General features: G+C 48.4%; 2 protein-coding genes across 14 annotated transcripts in view; both read right to left on the bottom strand.

The window, feature by feature from the left end:
• Positions 1-1,853: 1,853 nt before the first annotated feature.
• On the bottom strand, positions 1,854-27,305 carry CPNE9 (copine family member 9). Of its 6 annotated transcripts, XM_036870303.1 has the most exons (22): positions 25,153-25,976; positions 24,703-24,978; positions 24,132-24,172; positions 23,967-24,013; positions 23,789-23,892; positions 23,251-23,287; positions 23,027-23,029; positions 22,692-22,768; positions 18,935-18,998; positions 18,715-18,818; positions 18,413-18,517; positions 13,841-13,882; positions 13,000-13,075; positions 12,838-12,891; positions 12,352-12,413; positions 11,572-11,618; positions 10,439-10,620; positions 10,070-10,197; positions 5,257-5,359; positions 4,487-4,544; positions 4,038-4,111; positions 1,854-2,218 (listed from the first exon to the last, which is right to left on the bottom strand). In XM_036870303.1, the coding sequence occupies exons 2-22, from the start codon at positions 24,768-24,770 to the stop codon at positions 2,033-2,035; spliced, it is 1,662 nt and encodes a 553-aa protein (XP_036726198.1). In that variant the 5' UTR covers positions 24,771-24,978; positions 25,153-25,976; the 3' UTR covers positions 1,854-2,032. The 6 variants fall into 6 exon arrangements, with proteins under 6 accessions (XP_036726198.1, XP_036726200.1, XP_036726199.1 ...); XM_036870305.1 differs by lacking the exons at positions 18,935-18,998; positions 22,692-22,768; positions 23,027-23,029; ... (3 more) ...; positions 24,703-24,978; positions 25,153-25,976 and having other exon boundaries at positions 23,251-23,308; XM_036870304.1 differs by lacking the exons at positions 18,935-18,998; positions 23,027-23,029; positions 23,251-23,287; ... (3 more) ...; positions 24,703-24,978; positions 25,153-25,976 and having other exon boundaries at positions 22,692-22,749.
• MTMR14 (myotubularin related protein 14) overlaps positions 26,062-27,630 on the bottom strand; it is a 42,936-nt gene continuing 41,367 nt past the window's right edge. For 5 of the 8 annotated variants that reach the window (XM_036870294.1, XM_036870297.1, XM_036870295.1 and 2 more), the window contains one exon: positions 26,062-26,677. In XM_036870294.1, coding sequence (XP_036726189.1) covers positions 26,497-26,677 — 181 coding nt within the window. In that variant the 3' untranslated portion in view covers positions 26,062-26,496. The remainder of the gene's footprint in view (positions 26,678-27,630) is intronic. The other 3 variants (XM_036870299.1, XM_036870300.1, XM_036870298.1) reach the window with 2 other exon arrangements.

Here is a 27,630-nt window from a genome sequence, read left to right as displayed (position 1 = left end):
ATCTCCGCCCGCCCGCTGAGGCTCGAGAGGCCATTCTCTGGGATTCGGAAGGGCCCCTGGACACCCTACATGGCTTTTCTAGCACCTCCATCTTAGAGTTGAGTTTCTGGGGACTGAAGTTGCGGTACTCGGGATCCGGAGTGGTGGGGCCGTTTGTAGCGAATCTGCGGCCACGTACGGTGAGCGCGGACTGGGCGTGAGGAGCCCGCCCTTCTCCCTTCCCCCTCTGCCTCTCTCCCCCCATCCTCCCTCCGCCTCTCTCCCCCCCTCCTCCCTCCCTCCCTCCTGCTGGCGCCGCGGCTGCGGTAGGGACCTGGCCTTGGTCTCGGAGGAAGGCGGCGAGGCGGGGCGGGAGCCACGGGGCGGGACTGGGGGCAGGGCCAAGAGCAAGAGGGACGCGGACTGGAGCCTAAGGGGGACCCGGAGTTATAGGTAGGGGCGGGGCGGGGCTGGAAGAGAATAAACCAGTCTACGGGGCGGGGTTTGCGGAGAGTGGGCGGGGCCACCTGTAAAGCAGACCACAGTAAGGAGAAGAGGGGCTGAACGTAGGGTGAAGCGTGGGACTAAACAGAAAAGTGGGCCTCAGAAAAGAAAGGGCGGGGCTTTGGGTGGGCCTGGAACTTGGAGCTGGGCTAGGGAGAAAGGATTTAGCTGGGAAAAACGATGCGAAGCTGAAGGTAAAGGGTGGGGCTTGGAAAAGGTAAAGGGGCAGGGCTGGAGAAAAGGTGTGAATCTGAAAGTAGCGGCCTGATTGGGGGTGGTGCAGAAGGCTGGTGGGGCGTGAAAGGGATTGTGTAAGGTAAAATGAGATTCAGATGCTGGAACCCTGTAGGTAGGCGGGGAAATGCTTCATGGCTACGGGTTGCTGGTTGGAAGATAGTGTCAAAACAGAGCTGCTTTTAATGTGACTGGGCCACTTAGTAGCTATGTGAACTTGGGCAAGTCGTTAAATTCTTCCTACCTCATATCGTTAAATTCTTCCTCACCTACCTTTACTTATTTGTAAAGCTGAGCTCGACAACTCTGTTGTCAGTTCTTGGGGGCTTCGGAGAACTTGGGGGCGAGGAAGAGTCCACTTGTTAAACAATACTTGTTGCTGAGCCTGTCCAGTTTTGCCATCAACGGGGAGCGTGAAAGATTCTGCCAGGGTTCTGGGGCAAAGCCCAAAGCATCCGGAAACTTCTATTTTATCTTAATACAAACCTTGCAGTTGACCCACTATAAAGTATGTGTTTTCATATACAGTGTCTTCCCCCAAACATCCCAATAAAATTAACACCCCAGGAAGAGGTTTGCTGATTAAGATATTGGCATCTGGAGTCAAACTATTGGGTTCTCTACAATAAGTGACTTAACCTCTCTGAGCCTCAGTTTCTTCATGTGTAAAATGGAGATAAAATAGTGCTTACCTCACAGGATTGTTGTGAGGATTAAATAAGATGATACCTGTAAATCACCTAGCACAGTGTCTGACGTGTAGTGAATACTCAAAGAAATATCAACTCTTTTATTATCCTCACTCAAAAAACTTGGACTAGATGGATTAGAGCAGAGTTACACAGAATCATCTTAAAGCTGACCCCTTTTGAGGTCAAGAACGTCCTTTTAGAATCTGATAAAAGCTATGGGCCTCTCCCCTCAGAAAAAATGTACACACATAAAGACTCACTTGTTTCTTAACGTGTTTGAAGAATGTCTGAAGTGTTAGATGAATGTGTGTTAGGATGGGGATGAACCCTAGCTGAAACCGTCCTTGCCCCTTCCTTCTCTTGGTGTGGCCCCAGATCCTGGGTCCCTCCCTCCCCAAGACCCATGAGACATAACTGGAGTAAAGATCAGCTTTATTACTGGCATGAAGGCAAGGAGTGCCAGGCCCTCCTATGGTTGAGGGGGGCAGAGGGCTCGACCAGCCAGTACCGATCCTCCAAGCTGGCCTCCCAGTGAGGTCCAGGGTTCCAGGTGCCTCTGGCTTTCAGCAGAAGCAGTGGGTGGGCAGGTGAGCAGGCTGCTAGGCTTTGGATAGGTGGGCTATTCAGGGATGCTCTGGAGCTGGCGTCGGGCTGGGGTTGGCAGGGGGTGGAGGGCGAGGCTGGATGTCCCTGGTGCGCATATAGGACAGTAGCTGCTCTGGGATCTCGGCCAGCACGTCCTTGGCTAGTCGGGCCATGCTCAGCACGTGGTTCCCTGACCGGTCGACATAGTCTCGGAATGGGACGAACTGGGACAGGCACAGACAATCAGATGTGGGTGGTGGACAGAAGAGAGGGGAGTGGGGAAGGCAGCAGTAGGGAGGCTTCCTCTTTGACCCGCTAACATCTCTTTCCAAATATCACACTATCTCTCTCCCCCATCTTGAGGAGCTTTCTACATTTGCTTTCTCTCCACCCACTTTTTTTTTCACCTTCTGTTCACCCTCAACCCACTCTAATTTGGCTTCATGTGGTCTACTGAAACTGCTCTCACTAACGATGTCAACAGCACCATTTTCCCAAATTAGTCCAGAGGGCAATGATTGTCAGCCTCATCTTGCTGACTCCTCTTTAGCTTTCTATTACATTTGACCATAATCTTCCTGAACACTTCCCACTCTTGACACATTACATTCTTCTAGATTCTCCTACCTTTCTGGATGCCTTTCCCCCCACCCCCACCCCCAGTCCTCTGGGTCTACCTAATCTCTAAATCTGGTGCCTTCTCTCTCTCAGTTCTCTTCCTGGGTGATTTCATACACTTCTGTGACTTTACAAACTGTTCCCTGGATTAAGAGATACAAACTACTATGTATAAAATAGATATGCAACAAGGATATATTGTATAACACAGGGAATTATAGCTTTTATCTTGTAATAACTTTTAATGGAGTATAAACTAAAAATACTGAATCACTATGCTGTATACCTGAAACATATTGTAAATCAACTATACTTCAATTTAAAAAAAAAAAAAACCTGTTCCCTGATGACTCCCCAATTTATACATCCATCCCTGACCTCTTTTTTAAGGCCCAGAGCCACATATTTAGTTGTCCATATCACATCTCCTTTCATTTGTCTTAGATACCTCAAGCCCAATGTGTTTACAACGGAATTCTAGGCTTGTCTGCCAAATCTGCTCCTCCTCCAGCTTTCTCTTTCCCAGTAAATGGGACTATCACTCACCCAGGGGCTCAGTATAGAAAATTGAGAATCATCCTTGAAGTCCCCATCGCTCCCTGTCACCATTTAATCAAATCTTCAACTCTTGGAAATTTTTCTTAAATAATCTTTTGAACCTGCTTCTTCTCTCCATCCTTACTGCTTCCATTCCCATCCATATCCCCTGTACTACTTCAAAGGCTTCCTCATTAACGGGTCTACCTGCCTTCTCTCTTGCCCTGCTATATAATCCACCGCCCTGCAGCATCTCTGCATGTCTTAAAATGGAAGTCTGACCACCCCACTTCTCTACGTAAAATCCTTCAAGAGCTTTTCAGTTCTTTTAGAACAAAGCTCTAAGCTTCACCATGACTGGCAAGGCCTTGGCTTCCTCTTCCTCTCGCTCCCTGTGATCCTGCCACCCTGGCCTCTTGCCTTCTCCATGATTGGGCAAGTTCTTTTGAGCCTAAGGACCTTCTCACGTGCTGCTTCTCTACCTGTAATGCTTATACCTTCCTTTAGATTTCAGCTCAAATATCATTTCCTCGTAGTAGCCTTCCCTGACTACCCTACCTAATCAGGTCCCTGTTATAGGCTCTCATTGTGGCATTTGCAGTCCCTCTGGAGCACTTATCACAATCTAATGAGATGTGTGATTATTATTGGTTGCCTCCACTAGAGGGCAGGAGCCTTGGTATCTCCTACACTATGAATCCACAATGGCTGCAGCAACCTGCCTGTTTCTCAAAAAGAATTTGTTGAATGAATGTAGGAAGGCTGAAAGAGTGAAGGGAAGAAAGGTAGGTGATTAAGAAGGCAGTAAAGGAGAATAGCTGCTAACTTAGCCTCTCCTTCCCACCGTGCCTTTTGACTCCATGACTTCCTCTCCCTGGTCAGGTCTACCTGAACGATGTCCCGCTCTGCATAGCGTCCCCTAGAGGACACGCGCACGTCATCACCATCCAACTCTTCCATTGCTGTGGAAAAGACACCCCTCAGCTGATTGGCCTTTCCCACACCAACCCATGCTGCCCCCTCCCTCTTAGCTCCCCTTTGGAGTCATCAGGAGAATGCCTAACGGTTGTATCAAAGTCCTACAAATATTAGGCATTGTAATGGAGTTATTATTATGCCCTCCCACGCATTCCTTCATCCCAGGAACCTCAGGAGGGAAGTATTTGTATCAACAGCCTCGGTTATGATGAGGAAACAGGTTCAGAGAAGGTCTGTGACTTGGCCAAAGTCCAGCACAGGCATCCATCCTATCTTTTCTATGAGGCAGGCCTGGGTGCCCAGATCCTCCCCTATTTTCCCCAGTTACTGGTCCCACTCATGGACACCCCCCATCTTACCCTCAAACATGGCTGGTCCCACACCGACAATAATGATAGACATGGGCAGTGAGGAGGCCTGTGAGGGAAAGAGGGTAAATGGTTGGGGTGAGCAGGCATAACAAGGGAAGGGACTGTTGGGAGACAATTCTGTGTGTGTGTGTGTGTGATGTTTCTGCACATCTTACAAGCAGAGGCACTGATTCCCTTTGTGTCAGATTATCTTTTCAAGGATGTCTCCATATGTAACTGCCTTGAAATATACAGTGTCTTCCTGTAGAGCAAAGGGCAGGTTTGTTTACTGTCCAGTATAATATCTCACACTGGAACAAAGGGAAGGCATACTTACTGCCCATTACAAAAAACTCGGGTTCTCTACACTCAGGGTTCCTGTTCTATAATGCAACCCACTGTGGGTACAGGTGTCATCTGGCCCTCTGCACATTATCTTGTGGGAAGTGGGACTTAATGAATCAGAGCCAATGCTGATAGTTGAGCTACTGCTATTGCTGGGAATAGCAAAGTCCTTTGCTTTTTTTGGCCACGCTGCATGGCATGTGGGATCTTAGTTCCCCAACCAGGGATCGAACCCATACCCCCTGCAGTGGAAGCGCAGAGCCTTAACCACTGGACCACCAGGGAAGTCCCAAAGTCCTTTGCTTTTGTGTCTGCTGCCAGCATCCATGAAACTGGCAGGCTGACTTGTTAGCTTGCATGTAGGGTAAAATCTCAGCCCCTTCACAGTTATTAACAGTGACCCCTCCCTGCCAAGCCCTCCTCCTCAGACTCACACTGACAATGGCCTCCTTGGTCTGTGTCATGTCAGAGATGACCCCATCAGTGATGATGAGCAGAACATAGTACTGAGAACCATCAGAGATCTTGGCTGCAGCCCTGGGTGAGAGGCCAAGATCAGAATTCAGCTGAAAGCCCAGAGAGTTCAAAGGAATGTCCTGTCCCTAAAACTTCCATAGCCAGCACGTAAGCAGTGGGCAAGGACTGGGGCTTCTGAAGCTCATGCTCCTTCCCCAGACCTGGCTGCCTGCCCCACCTACCATCCCTCCAGTTACATTTATAGAGCACTCACTATAGCAGGTACTGTGTTAGGCACTGGAGGTACACAGTGAGAAAAAACAAATCCATCCCAGTCCTCTTGAGAGGCGATGCTGATCTAAGAATCACAGAAACAGCTATAGAATTGCACTTGTGACGAGAGTTGGGATAGAAAGAGACACTGCTATGACAGTGTCCTGTAGGGGATCTTGACATGGCCCAGGTCAGTGAAAGCTTCTTTAAGGAAACAATGTTTGAGGATAAAGGAGAGGAGGAAGGAGAAGAGGCTAAGTGAAGGGGGAGGATCATTCCAGGTAGAAGGAACAGCATGGACAAAGGCCCCATAACGGGACTGGAGGAATCATACACTTTCTGGAGCCCAGAAAGTGAAGGAAGCAGAGTGGACCATGTGACTGAAACGGGGCGGGGCCCAAACCACACAGGGCTTTGTTGGCCCTGGAAAGATTTTGGTATTTATACAAGAACAAGACCAAAGCCTGAAGGCCTCCTTTCTTCCCTCTCTCACCCATTTCTCCTCTCTCCCTTCTCCCCTCTGCTGACCACATCCCATTGCCTAGGCTTCTGGGTCCTCAGCCAGTCTAACAGCTGCTCCCAGAGCTCCTTTTCCTTCTCTCACTATCAGTCTTTGAATCCAAGATTTTTTGATCTGAAGAGGACTTCAGAAGTCATTAACTCTAGTCCCCTTATTTTACACATAAGAAAAATGAGACCTCAGAGAGCACAAAGGCCGTGGCAGACCTGGTTTCTTGATTTCCAGTCTCGGGCCCTGTGTGCATTGGAAAGGATGGAGTTGCACTCTCCAGTAAGGTAGCCCCTACTGAAATTTATATTAATTAAGTTAAATAAAATTAAACATTCAGTTCCTTGTTCACCCTAGCAACATTTCAAGTGCTCACTATCTGTATGTGCCTGGTAGCTACCGTATAGGACATCACAGATGCAGAACATTTCCACCATTGCAGACAGTTCTGTTGGACAGTGCTGGTATTTAAGCTTGATATAAAAAAGGAGGAAAGCGTGGTGAGAGTGGAGAATTCAAACAGCTTCAGTTCATTTTGCCCAGGGCCCAGGGTGGGAGTGGGCCATGATCCGTTCCTGAATTCTGGCTGCAGCCTCCTCATAGGCTTGGGCTGGTACTGTTTCCTGTCACTCACTCGTTCTGCAAATAATCATTGCACACCTGCTATGTGTCAGGCACCAAGTTTGGTGCTGAGCATGCAGCAGAGAATTGGACATTGTCCTGGGGGGAGATGGATGCTTTCACCACTAAGATGCAGTGAGGTTAGGGCTTTGAGGACATGACATCTAACCTAAGACCTGAAAATGAGTAGGAGTTAGCCAGGTGGAGGTGGAGGTGGAGGTGGGGTGGGGGGAGGAGGGGAGGGTAAAGGGAAAGTGTTCCAGAGAGAAGGAATAGCATGTGCAAACCAAGAGAGTGTGTTCTAGGCGGTGCACGTAGGACCACAGAATAGAGATGAGGCTGGAGCAGTGGGCAATGGCCCCCTCATGAAGGGATTTGTGAGCCAGGGCATTGGGGGGCATGGAAGGGCTTGGGGGCACGGGAGGTACATCTTTGGCTCCCTGCCGATGCCTGGCATTCCCAAGGCCATTTAGACCTGGAGCTGGGTGACTGGCTGGGGAAGGCCAGTCTGTGCCCCACTTGGCTGTGGGGTAGGAAACAACAAAGAGTCGTCTGTGATCATCAAAATCACAGCCGCACTCTTGACATATGTGATCTACTTTAATCCTCACCACCATTCTATGAGGTAGGCACATTTTTTATTCCAATTTTTAAAATGAGAAAAGTGAAGTTCAGAGACATTAAGTAGCATCCCCAAGGGGTGGTGCAGCTGGGATCCAAGCCCACGCTTGACCAACGGAACCTAAAGCCTGAGCTCTTGATTCCTCCAGTCTTCATTCCAGCCTGCTCTTTGGATACTCCTCCGTACACACTGCACATTCTGGTCAGAGTATACTGTTCACTGTTCACCGAGCTGGCCCTTCATGCCTCTGGGCTTTTCACATGGGGTTCCTGCTGCCAGGCCTGCTCTGTGCATCTTCCTCTGATAAAGTCCAGTTTGCCCTCTGCACCCAGCCAAGCAGTCAGTCCCCTCCACGACTAGGCTGCCTTGGGTCTCTCAGACTCTCCTTCTCCCTCTGCCTTCTAGGGTGCCACCCACCAAGACAGGCTGTCTGCCCATCCAAATGGGTTCTCACACCCCTGAGGGTACCAGCATGTGTACCAAGGGGAACCCAAGGTCACAGGATACCTGAAGCACTCATTATACTATATGATTTGGTGGATAAAGCTAGATGACTCTAAGTACACTTAAAACACCTCCCCCCCCTAAATTATAGCAAACATGGACACAATATCAGAAGAATGTAAATTTGCATGAATTTTTAAGATAAAATATGGGGATTTCAAAGACATTTTCAGCTTGGCTGCTTTCAGCTGTGCCCCCAGTTTCCCCTAGGGGAAGCGGTTGTTTGCCTTTGCCAACAGGCAACTTGCTGGAAAAGTCTGGGAAGCTCTGGCCTACAGAAGGTAATGATTTGTTTATATTTCTGTCTCCTGCACCAAGGCAGGAGATCTCAAGGGCTGAGCCTAGATCTGATTCATCTGTGAGTCTCTAGTGCCCCAGCAGAGAACTGAGCACACACAGATGCCCTTAGAATAGTAATAATGATAATAATAGTACCAGTAATAGCCAACACCTATAGCACTAACAGTGTGGCAGGCACTGTTCTCAGTGCTTGACAAATATTAATTTAGTTAGTCCTCACGACAGCTCTGTGATACTATTATCCCCATGTACAGCTGAGGAAACAGGCACAGAGAGGTTAACAGTCTTGCCCAAAGTGACACAGCTAGTAAGTGGTAGAGTGGGTGTAACTTAGCTAGTCTAGCCCCACAGCCCACATTCATGCTACATTCTCCTTTATGGAATGTTCACTGAATGAATGAATGAGTGAACTTGCCCAAGATAATATTTAAGAAATCTGTTTAATAACAACAAAAAAATGTGCTCAGGTTCCATTATTAAGTGAAAAAATCAGTAGTGAAATGTTACATATAATTTGACTGCCATTATGGTTGCATAAGGAAAAGACTGTCAATAACTATATATACATCCACATTCCCATGGGCCATATTCTGGGTGATTTCTTATTTAATTTCTCCATCCTTGAAATTTTCTACAGCAATGTTATGTTACTTTTGTAATTAAAGAAACTATTATCTCACTATGAATTAGAAAATAACTAATCTTTATTAGAGAAAAGGCAAGTCTCTGGACATATAAATCTCCCTGAAATCCTTCCACTTTTATTCTCTTTTTTTGTTTCATCTTTTTACTTTCAAGTTTTCTGAGGTACATTGTTTTCGATGGGCCTCTTCTATTTAGCATACTACGGTTTTCTTATTATTTTTTATGCAATCAGAGAAACTTTAGGTTCACTGACATATGTTTGGTTTTAGTTGTCATTTTATCTGCATTTAAGAAAATCATTTCTTACGTGAGCTGGATTTTCTTTGCATTGTATGTTTTTGTTCTGAAAATTTGGAGTTACTCTTTTGTTTTTAGAAGTTACTCTTCTATAGTTTAATCTGCAACTTGAGCTCATTTTAATCTACCATGAGCACTTACTATGGGCCACACACCGTGCTAATCATTCTTTTTTTTTTAAAGAGTTTGTGTAATTTCTTTTTTTTATATTTATTTATTTTATTTATATTTATTTTTGGCTGTGTTGGGTCTTCCTTGCTGTGCGTGGGCTTTCTCTAGTTGTGGCGAGCGGGGACTACTCTTCGTTGCAGTGCATGGGCTTCTCGTTGCGGTGGCTTCTCTTGTTGCAGAGCACGGGCTCTAGGTGTGCGGGCTTCAGTAGTTGTGGCATGTGGGCTCAGTAGTTGTGGCTCACGGGCTCTAGAGCTCAGGCTCAGTAGTTGTGGCGCACGGGCTTAGTTGCTCCGCGGCATGTGGGATCTTCCTGGACCAGGGCTTGAACCCGTGTCCCCTGCATTGGCAGGCGGATTCTTAACCACTGGGCCCCAGGGAAGTCCTAATCATTCTTATATTGTTATCCAATTTTAAATTCCCAATAACCCTATAAAGAAGGTACTACGGTTATCCATTTTTACACCTATTTACAGGGATGAAATGGAGGCTTAGAGAAGCTAAGTTGCTTCAGGTCACATGGTTAGTGAGTGGTAGACCTGGGATCTCTCCCAGGTCTGATGCCAAAACTTGTGCCTTATCCACTGTTCTGTAGGCCCTTCTCTCTTCCCCAAACTTGAGGCCTGGGTTGTTGTTCCCAGGGAATGGGGTTGGGGTAGTTTGTTGACACCCTTTCTACCTCAGAATAAGGCATTATGTAACCTCTTTATAACAGAGCCTGGCCAGCACTGAAACTTTCACCTTCTCCCCAGAGCCCAAATTCACCCAAGAGTGGTCCTAACTATCCTTGGGAAGTCAGGTCACTGTCTCGGTCCCCTTAATTTCCCCCAGCCCGACCCAGTTCCCTTACCTGGCCACCTGGTTGATGACAGGGGCGAAGTAGGTGGGCCCGTAGAGCTGCACTGTGCGCAGGCTCTGGAAGTAGCTCTCCAACACGCCCTCGATGCCCGCACAGGCGGGGTCCTCATCATTGTTGTTCTGTCAGGGAAGATGCCCTGCTGGGCTGACCCCAGCTCACTCTTTCCTTTTTCCATCGCTGTCTTTCATAGTCCCCTCCAAACTCCAACCCTGCTCCCCTCCCTGCTCTGCCACCTTCTCCTAGCTCCTCCTGCTCCTTGGCAGGTCCTTGACCCTTAGAAGAAACATAAGCAGAAGAATCTTGTCAACTTGGGTGGGCCAGATGCCAGGGCATGGAGTCTAGGTTCTGGCCATACCATACCAGGGGGAACTGGTGGGAGATCCGTCCCTCGGGAGGCAGCTTGGCCCCAAAGCCGTAAGCTGGGAACAGCTTGTCACTGTCATAGTCCTGGATGATTTCTCCCACGGCCTTGAGGGCCATGGCATAGGCGCTGAGCTGATAAGGACTCATGTAGTGCAGGGAGGTGGGCTGCAGGGGATTCCCTGTAGGGAAACAGGAGCCCCACCTCATGGTCATCTTGATGATCTGTCAGTTCACCTGCCTATCACTGTATGCATCCATCCACCTATCCATTCACCCACTCTTTACCCATGTACTCCCTCATTATTTTACCCAGTCATCCAAATGTTCATTTGTCCATCTATCCATCCCCCAACCCCTATATCTATCCATCAGTTCATCCACCTACTCATCCATCCATTCACCCATCCACTGGCCATAAATCCATCTTTCAGTCTACCTATTCATCTCCATCCGTCCGCTTCTCCATTCTCTTATCCAACTATCCACCCACCTAACCATCCATCCATCTATCCATCCATTCACTTGTTCACCTGCTATTTCTCTTTCTTTCCCATCCATCAATACAGCCATATTCTTTCATCCATCTATCCATCCCTATCCATCCCTATGCATCCCATTCATTCACCTGCCTGTCTATCCTCATATGGATCCATTCACCTGTCCACTCATCCATTTCCCCAATTTAAACATCTGAGCGTTTGTCCACCCACATACCAGTTCATGCGTCCACCTGTCTAACCCACTGTACTCACTCACTACCCATTTGCCCCCTCTGTTTATAAATCTATCTAGCCACCCAGCCATCCACCCATTTACCTATTCATCTCTCATTACACTCCTGTTCCCTCCCATCCATTCATTTACTCACCTGCTTCTCAAGCTATGTAGAGCTATCTATCCTTTCAACTTTCTTTGATCCATTTACCCACTTATTTTTCTGTACCCTCTCCCACCATTACACCCAGTAATCTCCTCACGACACTCCTGCCCCAGTATGAGCCTGACTGGGCCTTGCCTCAAGCCTGGGCTTCCTGGGTAGCTTAACTCTTATTCCCAGGTTGGAATCCAGGACAATCCCTAGTGACTTCCTTAGAATTCCTCCGCACCCCATTCCCCCATCCATGCCTCACCATTGGAAGCTGTGAAGTCAATGGCTACTGTGAAGTTCAGCTGCGTCCTGTTGGGGAAATAGATGGATTGAGAAGTGAGGGACTAACAACTTACTATACCGGGATTTCTCAAACACTAGTATGCACATGAGCCACCTGGGAATCGTGTTAAAATGCAAATTCTGATCTGGATGGTCTGGGTGGAGCCTGAGATTCTGCATTTCTAACAAACTCCCAAGTGAGGCAGGTGCTGCTGGCCCACTGAACACACTTTGGGTGGCAGAATTAAATGCCTGCTGCATGACATAATATGCACGATGTAATTTAATTTAACCCTTACTATCGTCCTGAAGTAGTACTTAACAGCTCCATTCTACACTGGAGAAAAGTGAGGTTTAGAGAAGACAAGTAACTTTCCGAGGTCTGCCTGCGTCCACTAAACCAAGCAGGATGTCCCCTACAGCCTGCTTATCGTTTCCCTCTCTCTTGGCTTCTCCCTCTTGCCTGGACATATCTTCTGTCTGGGCCCCAGTAAGGTTACTGGGGACACCTTTGAAAACCATTGGTCTGTCATCTTCCCAGGGCGGGCTGGAAGCTAGGGTTGAAAGGCAGCCCCATGGAGAGAACTAAGATGGGCGGCACTCTGCACTTTATAAAGCACTTTGTAGTCTGCCAAGTGTTTTAAAGTTTATCCTCATGATCTCTTTGGACCCTGACCATTAATGAATAGTAAAACTGAGGCTCAGAACTGGGAGTAACTCATTGCTGGGCTTTCAGCCAAAAGCTTGGCCTGTGACTCACCCTCCCTTGATGTAATCGACAAAAGTGAATTCAGAGTCCACAGAAAAGGAAAGTAGCGTCACCTGCGGGACAGAAGAGGCAGCCCTGCTACTTTGCAAAGTGTAGTTAGGGTAGAAAAAGGGAAAGAGGCACTTGATTTCACCCCCTACCCCACCCTGTCCAATTTCTGAAAGGGCAAAAAGGGGAAGCTGTCAGAAACATTTGGATTTCCAAAAGTATATTAAATTGGGAAATATAACTTAGGTTTTCCCCAAAAATCTGCAAAAGAGTAAATTTCAAAACAATTTCCTTAGGTGAGAGAAAAAAAAATTAAAAACAAAACACAACAAAATCTTAAATGGTGCCACCTTGTATCCAACATTACTATATCCAAGTAATCCGTGCCAACAGCTTTCCCATACCCTCAACATTTGTCATGTCATGCTATGTCAGTGGGGATAGAGACAGAAGGATCCAGGGAGGGACAGGGCTCTAGGGAGTACTCACAGTTCCCGAATTGACATATTTCTTCTTCTTACATTTCTTCCGAGGGTTAAGTACCTAAGTGAAGAAGATAACAGTGATGGTGAGAAACAGAGGACGGGAACCACAGACTGAGCACACTAGGATGGAGGGCCTGGGCAACCTGGGCAGGGCTGGAGCTCTCACCTCATACACTGTGAACTGGTTCTGGGCCTTGCTCAGCTCTCTGTAGCTGGTGGTAAACTCACCGATGAAGTCGTGACTGCAGTGAAACCAGAGGTGGGTAAGCAACAACTGCTTGTGGCTTGGAGCCATCTCTGAAACCAGTCTTTTTTTTTTTTTTTTTTAAATAAACCATTAGAGTACTGGGAGGTAATCTCATTAGTTTTATTTTTTTTTAATTTATTATTATTTTTAAATTTATTTATTTTTGGCTGCATTGGGTCTTTGTTGCTGCTTGTGGGCTTTCTCTAGCTGCAGCGAGTGGGGCTACTCTTTGTTGTGGTGTGCGGGCTTCTCATTGCGGTGGCTTCTCGTGGAACTCAAGCTCTAGGCGTGTGGGCTTCAGTAGTTGTGGTGGGCGGGCTCAGTAGTTGTGGCTTGTGGGCTCTAGAGTGCAGGCTCAGTAGTTGTGGTGCATGGGCTTAGGTGCTCCACGGCAATGTGGGATCTTCCCGGATCAGAGCTCGAACCCGTGTCCCCTGCATTGGCAGGTGGATTCTTAACCACTGCGCCACCAGGGAAGCCCGAAACCGGTCTTTTATTTCCACTATCTGTGCCTCTACTTGGGCTGCAGGGCACTGGGGCTTGGGCTAGAAGAGGGACCAAGCTAAGGGGAAGAGAAGGGAAGAGACAGTGTACCAGAGAGACAACTGAGGGCATCAGTTGTACCCAAGGACTTGGCATCTGTCATCAACCTTTCTGGCTCCCAAGGCTACTTTGGGGTTCCTAGTGAATGTACTACATATTTCAGGGAACTGTTTGTGTTAATTATAGGAGAGGGCAGTACTATGTGGGGCAGTGCTACCTTCCATCCCGGTCCCAGTCGTACACGTCAATCTTCACTGTTCTGAAATGCAGGAGATAAACGTAGGCTGGGTGTGTATGATAAATCTGAGACACCCCCACCCACTTAACTATGCACAGATCATCTTCCAATCCACCCATCTGTCCTTCTATCAAACTTCCTCCCATCCGTCCTATCCATTCATCAGTCCATGCACATACCCAACTATCTACTGCCACTACCACTATTACTACTACTACTACTGCCATTATTATACATTACTATTGACTTTTTTTTTTTTCTTTTGGCTGCACCGCACAGCTTGCGGGATCTTATTTCCCCAACCAGGGATTGAACCCAGGCCCTCCGCAATGAAAGGGCAGAGTCCTAACCATTGGACCGCCAGGGAATTCCCTACAACTTATTGAGTCTTACTATATTCCAGGTATTGTTCTCAACACTTTCACAGACTAATTTAATTTAACAATCATTCTATAAAGTAAGCACTATTGAGATAGCCTCATCCACCAGAGGGCAGACAGCAGAAACAAGGACTACAATCCTGCAGCCTGCAGAACGAACACCACAATCACAGAAAGACAGACAAAATTAAAAGGCAGAGGACTATGTCCCAGATGAAGGAACAAGATAAAACCCCAGAAAAACAACTAAATGAAGTGGAGATAGGCAACCTTTCAGAAAAAGAATTCAGAATAATGATAGTGAAGATGATCCAGGACCTCGGAAAAAGAATGGAGGCAAAGATCGAGAAGATGCAAGAAAATGTTTAACAAAGACCTAGAAGAATTGAAGAACAAACAAACAGACATGAACAATATAATAACTGAAATGAAAAATACACTAGAAGGAATCAATAGCAGAATAACTAAGGCAGAAGAACGGATAAGTGACCTGGAAGACAGAACGGTGGAAATCACTGCTGTGGAACAGAATAAAGAAAAAAGAATGAAAAGAAATGAAGACAGCCTGAGACCTCTGGGACAACATTAAGCACAACAACATTCGCATTATAGAGGTCCCAGAAGGAGAAGAGAGAGAGAGAAAGGACCCGAGAAAATATTTGAAGAGATTATAGTCAAAAACTTCCCTAACATGGGAAAGGAAATAGCCACCCAAGTCCAGGAAGCACAGAGAGTCCCAGGCAGGATAAACCCAAGGAGAAACATGCCAAGACACATAGTAATCAAACTGACAAAAATTAAAGAAGAAGAAAAATTATTGAAAAGCAACAAGGGAAAAACGACAAATAACATACAAGGGAACTCCCATACGGTTAACAGCTGATTTCTCAGCAGAAACTCTACAAGCCAGAAGGGAGTGGCATGATATATTTAAAGTGATGAAAGGGAAGAACCTACAACCAAGATTACTCTACCCCGCAAGGATCTCATTCAGATATGACGGAGAAATCAAAAGCTTTACAGACAAGCGAAAGCTAAGAGAATTCAGCACCACCAATCCAGCTCTACAACAAATGCTAAAGGGACTTCTCTAAGTGGGAAACACAAGAGAAGAAAAGGACCTACAAAAACAAACCCAAAACAATTAAGAAAATGGTAATAAGAACATACATATTGATAATTACCTTAAACGTGAATGGATTAAACGCTCCAACCAAAAGACACAGACTGGCTGAATGGATACAAAAACAAGACCCGAATATATGCTGTCTACAGAAGACGCACTTCAGACCTAGGGACACATACAGACTAAAAGTGAGGGGATGGAAAAAGATGTTCCATGCAAATGGAAATCAAAAGAAAGCTGGAGTAGCAACACTCATATCAGATAAAATAGACTTTAAAATAAAGAATGTTACAAGAGACAAGGAAGGACACTACATAATGATCAAGGGATCAATCCAAGAAGAAGATATAACAATTCTAAATATATATGCATCCAACACAGGAACACCTCGATACATAAGGCAAATGCTAACAGCTATAAAAGAGGAAATCGAGGGCTTCCCTGGTGGCACAGTGGTTAAGAATCTGCCTGCCAATGCAGGGGACATGGGTTCGATCCCTGGTCTGGGAAGATCCCACATGCCGCAGAGCAACTGGGCCCGTGAGCCACAACTACTGAGCCTGCGTGTCTGAAGCCTGTGCTCTGCAATGGGAGAGGCCGCGACAGTGAGAGGCCCGCGCACCGCGATGAAGAGTGGCCCCCGCTCGCCACAACTAGAGAAAGCCCTCGCACAGAAATGAAGACCCAACACAGCGAAAAATAAATAAATAAATAAATTTATTAAAAAAAAAAAAAAAGAGGAAATCGACAGTAACACAATCATAGTAGGGGACTCTAACACCTCACTTACACCAATGGACAGATCATCCAGACAGAAAATTAATAAGAAAACACAAGCTGTAAATGACACAATAGACCAGCTAGATTTAATTGATATTTATAGGACATTCCATCCGAAAACAGCAGATTACACTTTCTTCTCAAGTGCACACAGAACATCCTCCAGGATAGATCACATCTTGGGTCACAAATGAAGCCTCGGTAAATTTAAGAAAATTGAAATTGCATCAAGCATCTTTACCGACCACAGTGCTATGAGATTAGAAATCAATTACAGGGAAAAAAACAAAAAACACAAACACATGGAGGCTAAACAATATGCTACTAAATAACCAAGACATCACTGAAGAAATCAAAGAGGAAATCAAAAAATACCTAGAGACAAATGACAATGAAAACACGACGACCCAAAACCTATGGGATGCAGCAAAGCAGTTCTCAGAGGGAAGTTTATAGCCATACAATCCTACCTCAAGAAACAAGAAAAATCTCAAATAAACAATCTGACCTTACACCTAAAGGAACTAGAGAAAGAAGAACAAACAAAACCCAAAATTAGTAGAAGGAAAGAAATCATAAAGATCAGAGCAGAAATAAATGAAATAGAAACAATAGCAAAGATCAATAAAACTAAAAGCTGGTTCTTTGAGAAGATAAACAAAATTGATAAACCTTTAGCCAGACTCATCAAGAAAAAGAGGGAGAGGACTCAAATCAATAAAATAAGAAATGAAAAAGGAGAAGTTACAATGGACCCCGCAGAAATACAAAGCATCCTAGGAGACTACTACAAGCAACTATATGCCAATAAAATGGACAACCTGGAATGGAAATGTATAACCTTCCAAGACTGAACCAGTAAGAAATAGAAAATATGAACAGACCAATAACAAGTAAGGAAATTAAAACTGTGACTAAAAATCTTCCAACAAACAAAAGTCCAGGACCAGATGGCTTCACAGGTGAATTCTATCAAACATTTAGAGAAGAGCTAACACCCATCCTTCTCAAACTCTTCCAAAAAATTGCAGAGGAAGGAACACTCCCAAACTCATTCTATGAGGCCACCATCACCCTGATACCAAAACCAGACAAAGATACTACAAAAAAAGAAAATTACAGACCAATATCACTGAAGAATATAGATGCAAAAATCCTCAACAAAATACTAGCAAACAGAATCCAACAACACATTAAAAGGATCATACACCATGAGCAAGTGGGATTTATCCCAGGGATGCAAGCATTCTTCAATATATGCAAATCAATCAATGTGATACACCATATTAACAAATTGAAGAAGAAAAACCATATGATCATCTCAATAGATGCAGAAAAGCTTTTGACAAAATTCAACACCCATTTATGATAAAAACTCTCCAGAAAGTGGGCATAGAGGGAACCTACCTGAACATAATAAAGGCCATATATGACAAAACCATGGCAAACATCATTCTCAGTGGTGAAAAACTGAAAGCATTTCCTCTATCAAGAAGGATTCATCTATCCAACCAAACACCCAGCCATCTGACATTTGTCCATCTGATCATCCATTCTTCTACATAACCATCCACTTATATGCCCATGCATCCTTCTACCCACTCACCTGTCTTCACACTGCCCATTTGTTAGATCATATGGTCAGCCTATCCATCTACTTTACACTCATCCACCAACTAATTCATCCACTAATCCATCCATTCCCTCTACCATCCATTCATCTGTCTATCCATCAATCTACCTGTCATTCCACCTGTTTATCCTCCTGCTTTTTCAGTCATCCCTCTGCCTCTCCAACCAACCACCAATCTCTCATATACCCATTCATCCTCTCACACATTTAGTCATCCACCCATTAATCCACCCATCATCTGTCCCTCCACTAATCCACCCATCAGTCCACTCATCCATTCATCTGCTATCCATTCATCCATCTCCCCCTCTACCCACCCACCAGTCCTCTTATACACCCATCCATATACCCATCTATTCATTCACCAGTTTATCTATTCGTCTGACCACCCATCCGTGTATCTGCTCACTCATTTGTTCATTTGCCCTTTCATCCATCCATCCATCCGTCCACCTATTCATCCATGTGGCTATCCGTCTGCTTCCCCATGCACCCATCTCCATGTCCAAAACTCTGTCTCACTGAGTAGGATCCTCCAACACTATTATGACCCTTCTACCTTCATTCTTGGGCCCAGGAACCCCACTCTCACGCCCTTGTCCCCTTACTCCTTAGCTTATGCTGAAGCAGACCTGTCATAGTCTCCATTGCACAATACCCGCACAGGGATGCTGAAGGGCTGCCACACAGGATTCAGCGTGTTTTTCACAACCTCCGTCTTGTGGCAGATGGTGAACCTGGAGAGGACAGGAGGATTGGAACCTGCCTTTGGGGTAGGACTGAGCCCAGAGACAGGGCCTGATACTCTTGGAGATTCAAGCACATATCAGGCGCTGCCTTGAGTGGATTCTGGGCTCAGGTCCTGGTGGAGTCTAAGATGTCCCAGCCTAAGAGCCCTAATGGGCCCATGGTCACAGTGGGGGCAGTGACTCACGTGCCATCCTCATTGCTCCTATAGAACACGAGGAAGGGGTCTGATTTCCCAAAGAAGTCCTTCTTGTCCAGCTTGTTTGCACACAGCTGCATGGTGGCAATATCCTATGGATGAAATAGGGCTATTGACACTCAAATTGCTCACAAAATCAGACAGCCCACTACAGGGAGTTTGGGGAGAGAAGAGAGCCTCCTGGGTCTAGTATGTGGCCCTTACTGACCCGACAATTGCTAAGCTCCTCTGCGGTCAGCAATATGGTGCCACGCTTCTTGCCTGGTACACCCCTGGAAGCAGAAAAAGCCTCTTTGTGAGGGGAGCGGGGAGAGTAGGAAACAAGAATTGGGGTGGCCAATCTGGGATTGGGTAGGTCAGGGGATCCAATCTGTCATTGACTGACAGTCCCGAGTATGTCCACCTCTGTCCTAGGTGGCTTCTGGTGGGGAAAGACCTGACTTTGACTGGGGAAGGTTTCTAGCCTGGAAGGAAGGGGTTAACCTAGCCTACATGGACATCTCATAATGGTAGCATAGGAAAGAAATAGGATTTAGAGTTCTGAGCAAGTTATTTTCCCTTTCTTTGGGCCCTGGTTTTCTCTTTATTTAATGGGAATCTTGCCCACCTCTCAGGGTTGTGAAGAGATCAGAATGAATGCATGGAAGGAAAAGCAGTTGGTAAGCTTGGTAGATATGAAGGTGGTTCTCTTTCTCAAAGCAGACTCTTCATCTACAATACACCAGACACTGTTCTAGGTTTGAATTGGCCAGTTGGCACTTTCCAGCTCTGCTAGACCCTGCCTTCAGGGAACTTCCAGGGGAAGGTGGGATGTCAAAGCCAAAAGGCAAGTAGAGCGTGATGTAGCAATCCTAACGAGGGAGAGGAATTTCTATCCAGATCTGGGGTAAAAGGGCTGGTTTGTTAGGTCAAAGATGCTGTGCTTTCTGAAGACCGTGAAGAGTGAGATCAAAAAGTCCAGGGCAGCCTTATCTTCTTCTGACCCAAGAAGGGACACTTCCATGTGCCTGAAGGGTGCATACCAGGACACCCATCCCCAACTTGCCTTGGGTCTCCAAGCAGTCAGGGACGCTGTTGATATGGGCCTGCAAACCCTAACCCCCAAGGGATCCAAAGTGTGGTAGAGAGGAAGCTAGGTTAGGAGTATTCTCAGTTCAAGTTTTGACTCCAGCTTGCTATGTGGTTTTCCCCATCTTTAGAATGAGAATTTGAACCATTTCTTTGGCTCCTTTGATCTCTGACTCTCTGTGCTTTAAAAAGACAGAGTGTAATGAGTACAGGGACTCTTCACCTGCACATTCAGAACCGAGTCGCTGATCCTACTGCCTTCTCACTGTTCTTTGCTTCCTTAATGTTCTCCCTCATCTCATCACCCAGTGTGAATTCCAGTCACTCTGGACTATAATAATCACTCCCTTGCATCCTACTTCTTTTCCCTTGCCCTCTCTCACTTCTATATACTTATCTGGCAGAACCACAGCCCTAGTTAAATCCAATTCTCTGCCTAACCCGTATCACACCTGTGCAACTGAATATGGCCAGAGGAAAACACACATTCGTGCTAATTGCTTTCATTTTAAATGTGTGACCACAAACCTCAAGAGGGTCCTTAATCATACTGTACACCCCGAGTCCCTTCACTTTTCCAGTTCTGCGAGATGGCAGTTTCACTCTCCCTCCTCCCTCCTCAACCCAAAAAGCCTCCTCCTCCATCCTCACTCTCAGCCAATGACCTTGTTTCCTACTTCACTGACAAAACTGAAGCAACCAGAAGAGAATGTCCACAGACCCACCACGCACCTACCCTGCCTCCAGTATCTTCTCCAACACGAGGCCTTCCTACCGCTGCTATAAATGACTATCCATGTGCCTATTTACCCCTCCACTGTGTGCTACTTTCCACACCCTCCCTCTTGCCTGCACAGGGACGTCACTCTATCAACTCTCCCCCCTTTTTTTTCTCTTTTGGCCAAGCCACACGTTATGTGGGATCTTAGTTCCCCAACCAGGGACTGAACCCGCACCCCCTGCATTGGAAGCGTGGAGTCTTAACCACTGGACCGCCAGGGAAGTCCCTCCCCTCTTTTTATTATGTCAGATTTTCAGTTTCTACTGGGTCATTCCCATTAGCATACAAATGTGGTATAATTTTTCTCATGTTAAAATATTACAAACCTATTCTTGCTCTCACTTCCCTCTCCAGCCACCCCTCCTTTTCTCTTCTCCTCTTTGCAGCAAAACTGCTTGAAAAATTCCTAATTCCCATTCCTCTCTTCCATTCTCTTCTAAACCTCCCCAACCAGGCTGTCACTCCCATCTCTCCTTCAAAACTCTGCTTGTCAGCATCACCGGCGACCTCCATCTGGCTAAATTCAATGGCCAGTTCCCGATCCTCACCTTACTTGACCTGCAGCAGCATTTGACATGGTTGGCCGCTCTCTTGTCCTTGATACACATCCTTCACTTTGCTGCCAGGACAAGGACAGCACCACCTGCTCTCCGTTACCCTCCCATTTCACTAATGATCCTTCTCAGCCTCCCTTTCTAGCTCCAATTCGTGGAGTCCTTGATCTTCCCTCTCTCCTCGCTCCCTTAGTGATCTCATCTAATCTCATGTCCTTAAAGAGCACCTAAGATTCACGTTTCCTATTGCCTATTTGACATGTCCACTCAGATGTCTAATAAAAATTATGAAATTCAACATGTCAGACTGAACTCCTGGTTGACTTCCTCCCACAGCTCACTCCTCCCTCACTTTTTTAAAAAAAATATCGTTTACGGCAACTCCATCTTTCCATTTGTTCAGGCCAAAGGCCTTGGTATCATCCTCGACTCCTCTTATCCTCTCACATCCATATTCAATCTGTCAGGAATCTGTTGGCTCCACCTTCAAGATATATCCAGAATCTGACCAATTCTCCCCTCCTTCACTGCTAGCACCGTGGATTACTTCTACCTTTGTCCACCCAAGGTTTAGTCTCAACCCGGCAGCATCCTTTGAAACCAAGTCAGATCATATCAATCCTCTGCTCAGAACCCTCCAGTGACTTCCAACTCAGAGTAAAAACTAAAGTCCTTCCAGTGGCTACAAGGCTCTAACTGTCAATGCTCCAAACTCACCTTCTCCTTTCTCCCCCCTGCTCACGCAGTTCCACCCACACTGGCCTCCTTGCTGCTCTTTGAACATATCAGACTTCTGCACTGGCAGTTTCCTCTGCCTGGAACATTCCTCCTCCAGATATCTGCACAGCGCACTCCCTTACTTCCTTCAGGTCATTGCTCTGAAGTTACCTCTCTAGGAGGCCTACTCAAGCATTCTGTTGAACACTGCAACACCTACCCACCCAGCATTTCCAGTCCCCCTAATTCTGCTCTACTTTGTCTTTATTCCTCAATACTTAATGTCTTCTAATATATTATGTAATTTACTTATTTATTATGTCAGTTTTGTACTGTTTTTCTCCCCCTATAAGCTCTCTGAGGGCAGGAACCTTTGTTTTGTTCACCATTGCAACCCAAGCCCCTTGAACAGTGGCTGACATACAGTGAGTATATGCCCAGTAGTGTTTGTGGAATGGATAAATCCCTGGTGCCTAGCACAGGGTATAGCATACAAAACGAGCTAATAAATATTTAGTGAGTGAATGTAATGTAAATTCCAGAGAACCTGATTTAGTGAGGAAAGCTTCCTGGAGGAGAAAGGCTTGAAAGTGGACCTTAAAGGTTGAATCAGACTTAGAAAAAGAAAGAAAAGGGTGAGGAAAGAGAGAGACAGAAGATCCGTCAGGCCTGAGACTGACTTGAGCAAAGCCCTGGAGGTTGGATTTTCCCAGGAGGGTGATGGAAGCTATTGAAGGCCCCTGACCAGGGGAATTCCAGCCTCCATCAATACTGGGTCAGCTGTGTCTTTAGGAGGAGAATTTGGAGGCCCACCCTTCCCCCGCTCCCCTTCAGGTTCAGCTCACGTGAGGGGTCGCTCTACTCGGCTGCCCTGGCCTCCGATCACCTCTCCCAGGGCCAGGAACGCTTGTCCCAGGAAATCCTGCGCCGGGATACAGAGTCAGCGGGGCGAGGACCGGCTGGCGGCGCAGAGTCCCAGCCCAGCCCTGGTGACGCTGCTGCACTGACCACGGCGACTGGAGGCAGCGGAACCACGCGGCCGGGGCTTTAAAGGAGGCGCGGGGTCCCCAGGAAAGCTGCCCTTCTTGGTCTCGCCATCACTTTAAGCCAAGATACCATCCCACCCCTCACCTTTCACACACCACACATGTCGCCCCCGCCCAGCCCCGTTCAGCCTCACCTTCTGAGGGTCCCAGCAGCAGTCGAGAAGGAAGAGTAGCAGTGAGTAAGAGGCACAGGCGGGAAACCGAAGCAGGAGCAGGAGAGGAGGGCAGGGAGGGCAGGTTCGGGGCCGAAGAAGGTCGAGTCGGGTTTGAGGGGGAGGAGGGTTCTAAGGAGGGTCGTTTAACACACACTGAGCGCCGCCTGTGTGCCCAGCCAGCCCGTGAGTGAACGGTCGCTCACCGGTTTGGAGATGTTGGTTCTGGAGTCGACGTTATACCTGGGAAGAGAGTGGGACCAACATGGGGCGGGGCTGGTGGGAGAGCCTGGAAAAGGAGTCGGATTTCGAGCCCAGGTTAAAATTGTGGGTGGAGGGAGGGGCAGCCTTGGACACGAATTCAACCTGGACCTCCTTTGGGCAGGAGTCGGCGTCAGAGTGAGTCAGACCCGGGGCGAGGCCAAGTCCGGGGTCTGCTGGGGGCAGGGTCACGTCAGAGGTAGGGCTTGGGAAGGGGCGGAGCCAAATTAGGGAGAACGGTTGTGGGCAGGACTAGGCCTGGGAGTGCACTGGGTTGGATCTGACCTAAGGGCAGGGCCAACCTAGACTTGTGGGCGGAGCTAAGGCTAGAGCCGAGCCCTTCAGAGTGCCACAGAACTGGGCCTGGGGGTGGAGCCAGGCCGGGGGCGGGGGGCGGGGGGCCGAGGAGCGGCGGAGCCAGCCGGAATTTCGGGCGGATCCAGGTCGGGGGGCGGTCCAAGCCAGATCCGGGGCGGGGCTCACACATCGAAGCGCAGGTTTTGCTTTTCCTCGAAGAAGTAGTCGAGGACGAATTTGCGCACGAAGTCTGGGTTCAGCGTGTTGTCGATCACCTCGGTCCGTCCGAACTGAATGGAGAGCGGAGAGTCAGCAGGTGATTCCCAGGGGCGGCTCCGGACTGGCCGAGGGTTCTAGGACTTACCTCCCGCCACTCTTGGCTGGCCCGGCTCTGCGTGTGAAGCACCACCACTGCGAGCGGGAGCGGGGGCGGGGAGGGAAGGACTTCAGGTCGGCCCGCACCCCCTCCCCGCCCCTCAGTCTTTCCCGGACCCCAAGTTCCCTCCCTCCTGGCCCTGATGCCGCCTACTGGGGTCGGACTTGGAGAAGGTGTCGAGGTCCAGCAGGTTCCTAGAGAAAGGGACAGACAGACGGACAGGGGGTGGATCATTCTGGAGCCCATCGCCTCGAACCTGCCCAGACACGGGCACCTGGGGAGGCATGGGGCTCACATCACACTCCCCTCCCCCGTTACTACCTCCGGCTGGGGGGGTGAGGTGGGGGTGGGGGTGTGGGGTCCGCGTTGTCAGCACCCTGGACAACACCGGAAATCTCCGCCCAAGAACCGTTTCTCTGCGGACTGGACTACCTCCAAGGGCCCAGGAAAGAGGGCTAGCCCCCAGAACTTTGCCCTCCTGGGGCGCAGATCCTACTGGACCCCCGAGCCCCGTCCCTTGAAGCCGCAGGCTGAGCCCTCTTTTGTGGTTGGAGCTGTTCCAGGAACCCCCTTCCCGAGTCCGCTAGCGACTCCTGAGTCTGCAGCCGCGATTTTCCTTCCTGAATGCTGCTTCCCCCAGCGGTCTAGCCCCTCTCCGCGTTAAGCCCCGGAGCTGGGTGGTGCTGGGGCAATGCCTAAGCCCTCCCCAGCGTGGCCCGCTCACCGGCAGGACACGGTAATTTCAATCTTGGTGGCCGGGACGCTGCGCTCAGAGGCTCCGCTGAGCGACATGGCTGGTCGGCTGGCCGGAGCTGCGGCAGGCTACGAGACGGGGTCCGCCGGAGCTGCTAGGTGCGGCGGCGGGGTCGGCCCATGTGCCGCCGCGGCGCTGGCGGCGGAGGCTGCACTCCCTCCAGCCCTACGCGCACTCTTGCTGCTCGCGCCTTCACTGTGGCCGGCGGCGCAGCGCCTCCAGATGGCAACACAGCCCCGCCCGGCCCTGCGGGTGGCCCCCATCCCATTGGAGCAGCCTCGAGCAGGCCAGGAACCTTACACAGATTCGAACTCCAACCCACGAGGTGGGAGAGTCCTCCCAGCGCGTTTCCCCGGGGCGAAACCCAGTGCCCCCCCACATCCCCGCGAGCTGTCCCCGAAGCTGAAGGGTTCCAGATACCTGGTGGGCGTTGGGGTCGATTCCTCTTCTTGAGCCGCTCCCTCAACAATCTGCTTCTCCTCCTTCCCACTCCCGTCCTCCCTCCCTCAGTCTCTGAAGAGTTACACATTTGCGTGACCTTGGGCAAGTTACTTAACATCTCTGTGGCTCAGTCAGTTCATTAGTAGAATGGCCATTAATAGCACCTACTCAGGGTGTTGTAAAATTTCATGGAGAATAATCCACAGAAAGGATTTAGCACAGGGGACTGTACACAGTAACTACTCAAGAAATGTTCACCGGCATTATTTCCTTCTTCTTGGCATTCACACCGATGACCTCTTTTGTGTTTAGAGTCAGAGGTCAGTAAATGGTGGCTGTTATAGCACTGTGCAAAACCTTTTGTCCATGTCCTTGAACCCGCATGACTTCATGGTGTTAAGAGATGCAGACACACTCTGTGAAGATGCAACCCACTCCAGGTCACACGGTAGGTGGTCAGCCAGGTCCATCCTCCCCACATCACCTACTACCTCCAAAGCCCTGGAAGCCAATCCCTCACCGAACGCAGGGGCTGCAGGTCACCTGTACCAGTCTGCTAAACTTGTTAAAAATGAAGATTCTCCCCACCCCCTTCCCAGCTAAATGAAGATCTCAGCAACTTCAAGTCTGAATTTCAGGCAGCTCTGGAAATCTGCATGGATAAACAGGCTCCCTAGGGGTGACTAGGGCCCACTCAGGCCTGAGGACCACTGCTCCCACCTTAACAGCCTATGACTACATGTCCCCATCTCACTAGAGACTCTCATGGCTCAGGGGTTAAGGGGAACACCCAAGTCTCCAGTTCCCTTCCTGCTTCATCTGTACCCCTCCCCCCAGCAAAAAGGAGGACAGGGAGAACCTTCTAAATAACTCCACAAAGACAGGAGCCAAATGATAATGCGATAGAGTAGCTGTTCAAAAAGGCTTTGATTTCATTTTGTGATCTGTGTCAAACTGCCTCATTCTCAGTGCGGGTGACTCCTCCTCCCCAGGAGACGAGAATGGAAAGTGGGGGTCTTTTGTGAAGTCTCGGCCTCCACAAGGCCCCAGGGAAACCCCACATAGTTCTGAGAGTTGACAGGAATCCTGGCAAAGACTAAGGTGGGTGGGAGGCAGTGACAAGTAGGGTGGCGGACACCAGTCAGGAAGCTGGGGTGGGGGAGAACCCCGTCCTTGGCCCTGCTCAGCCTTGGGGCTGCCATGTGCATGATGGAGAAGGGGAGATTTCCCCCCACCTTGAAGCACCCCTTGGCTGGGCACGGCTTTGATTCCGCTTAGGGCTCAGGTGAGAGAGGAGCAGGAAGCTGTCATGAGCTGGCTGCTTCATAAGGTGCTGCTGCTGGTGCCCCGGAGTCCAACACCACGGACAAACTGCTCCAGCAGGCCGATGGCACCAGAGGGACTGGGGGCTGCTGCCCGAAGCCCCACTGTGCTGCTGTAGGCAGCCAAGAAGGCTGAGCGCACCTCCTGTAGCCGAGTCTCCCGTTCACTCAGGGCTGTAAGCCTGTGCGGAGAGAGGGAGGGAAAGAGAGAGAATGAATGCATTACCCTGGGGCAGGATCCAACATTCTCTTCCTTACGCCACACTGCCTATCCTTCTGCATTCCTCAGTAGAAGGCCAGCATCTGCCCCGTGGCCATACTACCCTTGTGGTTCAGGCCCCAAATATGTGGCCCTGTTCCTCTCTTAAACTCTCTCTCAGCTCTCAGGCTGCTGTTCCTACCTGGAGAGGCCAGAGTCCTCACCTTCAGTCACTGCATTCCCCGGGTAAACAGCTAGGAAGGTGCTGGCTTTTCCAGCAGGATTTCTTTTCTCATTCTATCTGCTTTTCCTTCCCTGGCCTCTACAGGCACTTATCACAAGTCAAGAAGGGGAACAACAAGTGTGAATTCCACATAAGCCTGTTTGATGACTTGAAGAGTCTTTAATAGAAAAGGCCTGAGATACCAGCCACGCCCAACCTCTGGACTCAAAGTTACACGAAGTCTAGGGGTAGGAGGGACACAGAATTCGAGGAAAGGTCACAGACCCACATGAGATGAGCCCTCACGTTCCCATCCACCTAGGCACCAAGACCAGCCCTGACCACTAACTCACTCCAAAATTTCCCCTAAGAGACCAATCACTGGGTATCCCCTCCTGCAAATTTGTTAGAAGCAGCAGCAATATCCCCAGTTCCCAGGCCCAAATGACTTGCACCTAGGGCCTGGGGTAGCACATGGAGATATGGGGTAAGTGAGTGTCCAGGGGTAAGTATGGAGAGAACAGACCCAGGGAAAATAGATTGGTGGGAGTGGGGGTGTGTGTGTGTGAGAGAGAGTGAGACAGTGAGAGTGAGAGAGAGAAGAAGCAGCAGCAGCAGAAGCAGGTTGTAGGGCGAAGGAAAGTCAAATAGCTCTAGCAGCAGCACTAAGAAAATGGGGCTGATACTGGATTCCTGCAATACCACGAACAACT

Source organism: Balaenoptera musculus, chromosome 11 (assembly GCF_009873245.2).
Source record: "Balaenoptera musculus isolate JJ_BM4_2016_0621 chromosome 11, mBalMus1.pri.v3, whole genome shotgun sequence".
NCBI lineage: Eukaryota > Metazoa > Chordata > Mammalia > Artiodactyla > Balaenopteridae > Balaenoptera > Balaenoptera musculus.
Note: the sequence above shows the minus strand (reverse complement) of the source record. Positions and strands in the feature narration are given on the sequence as shown.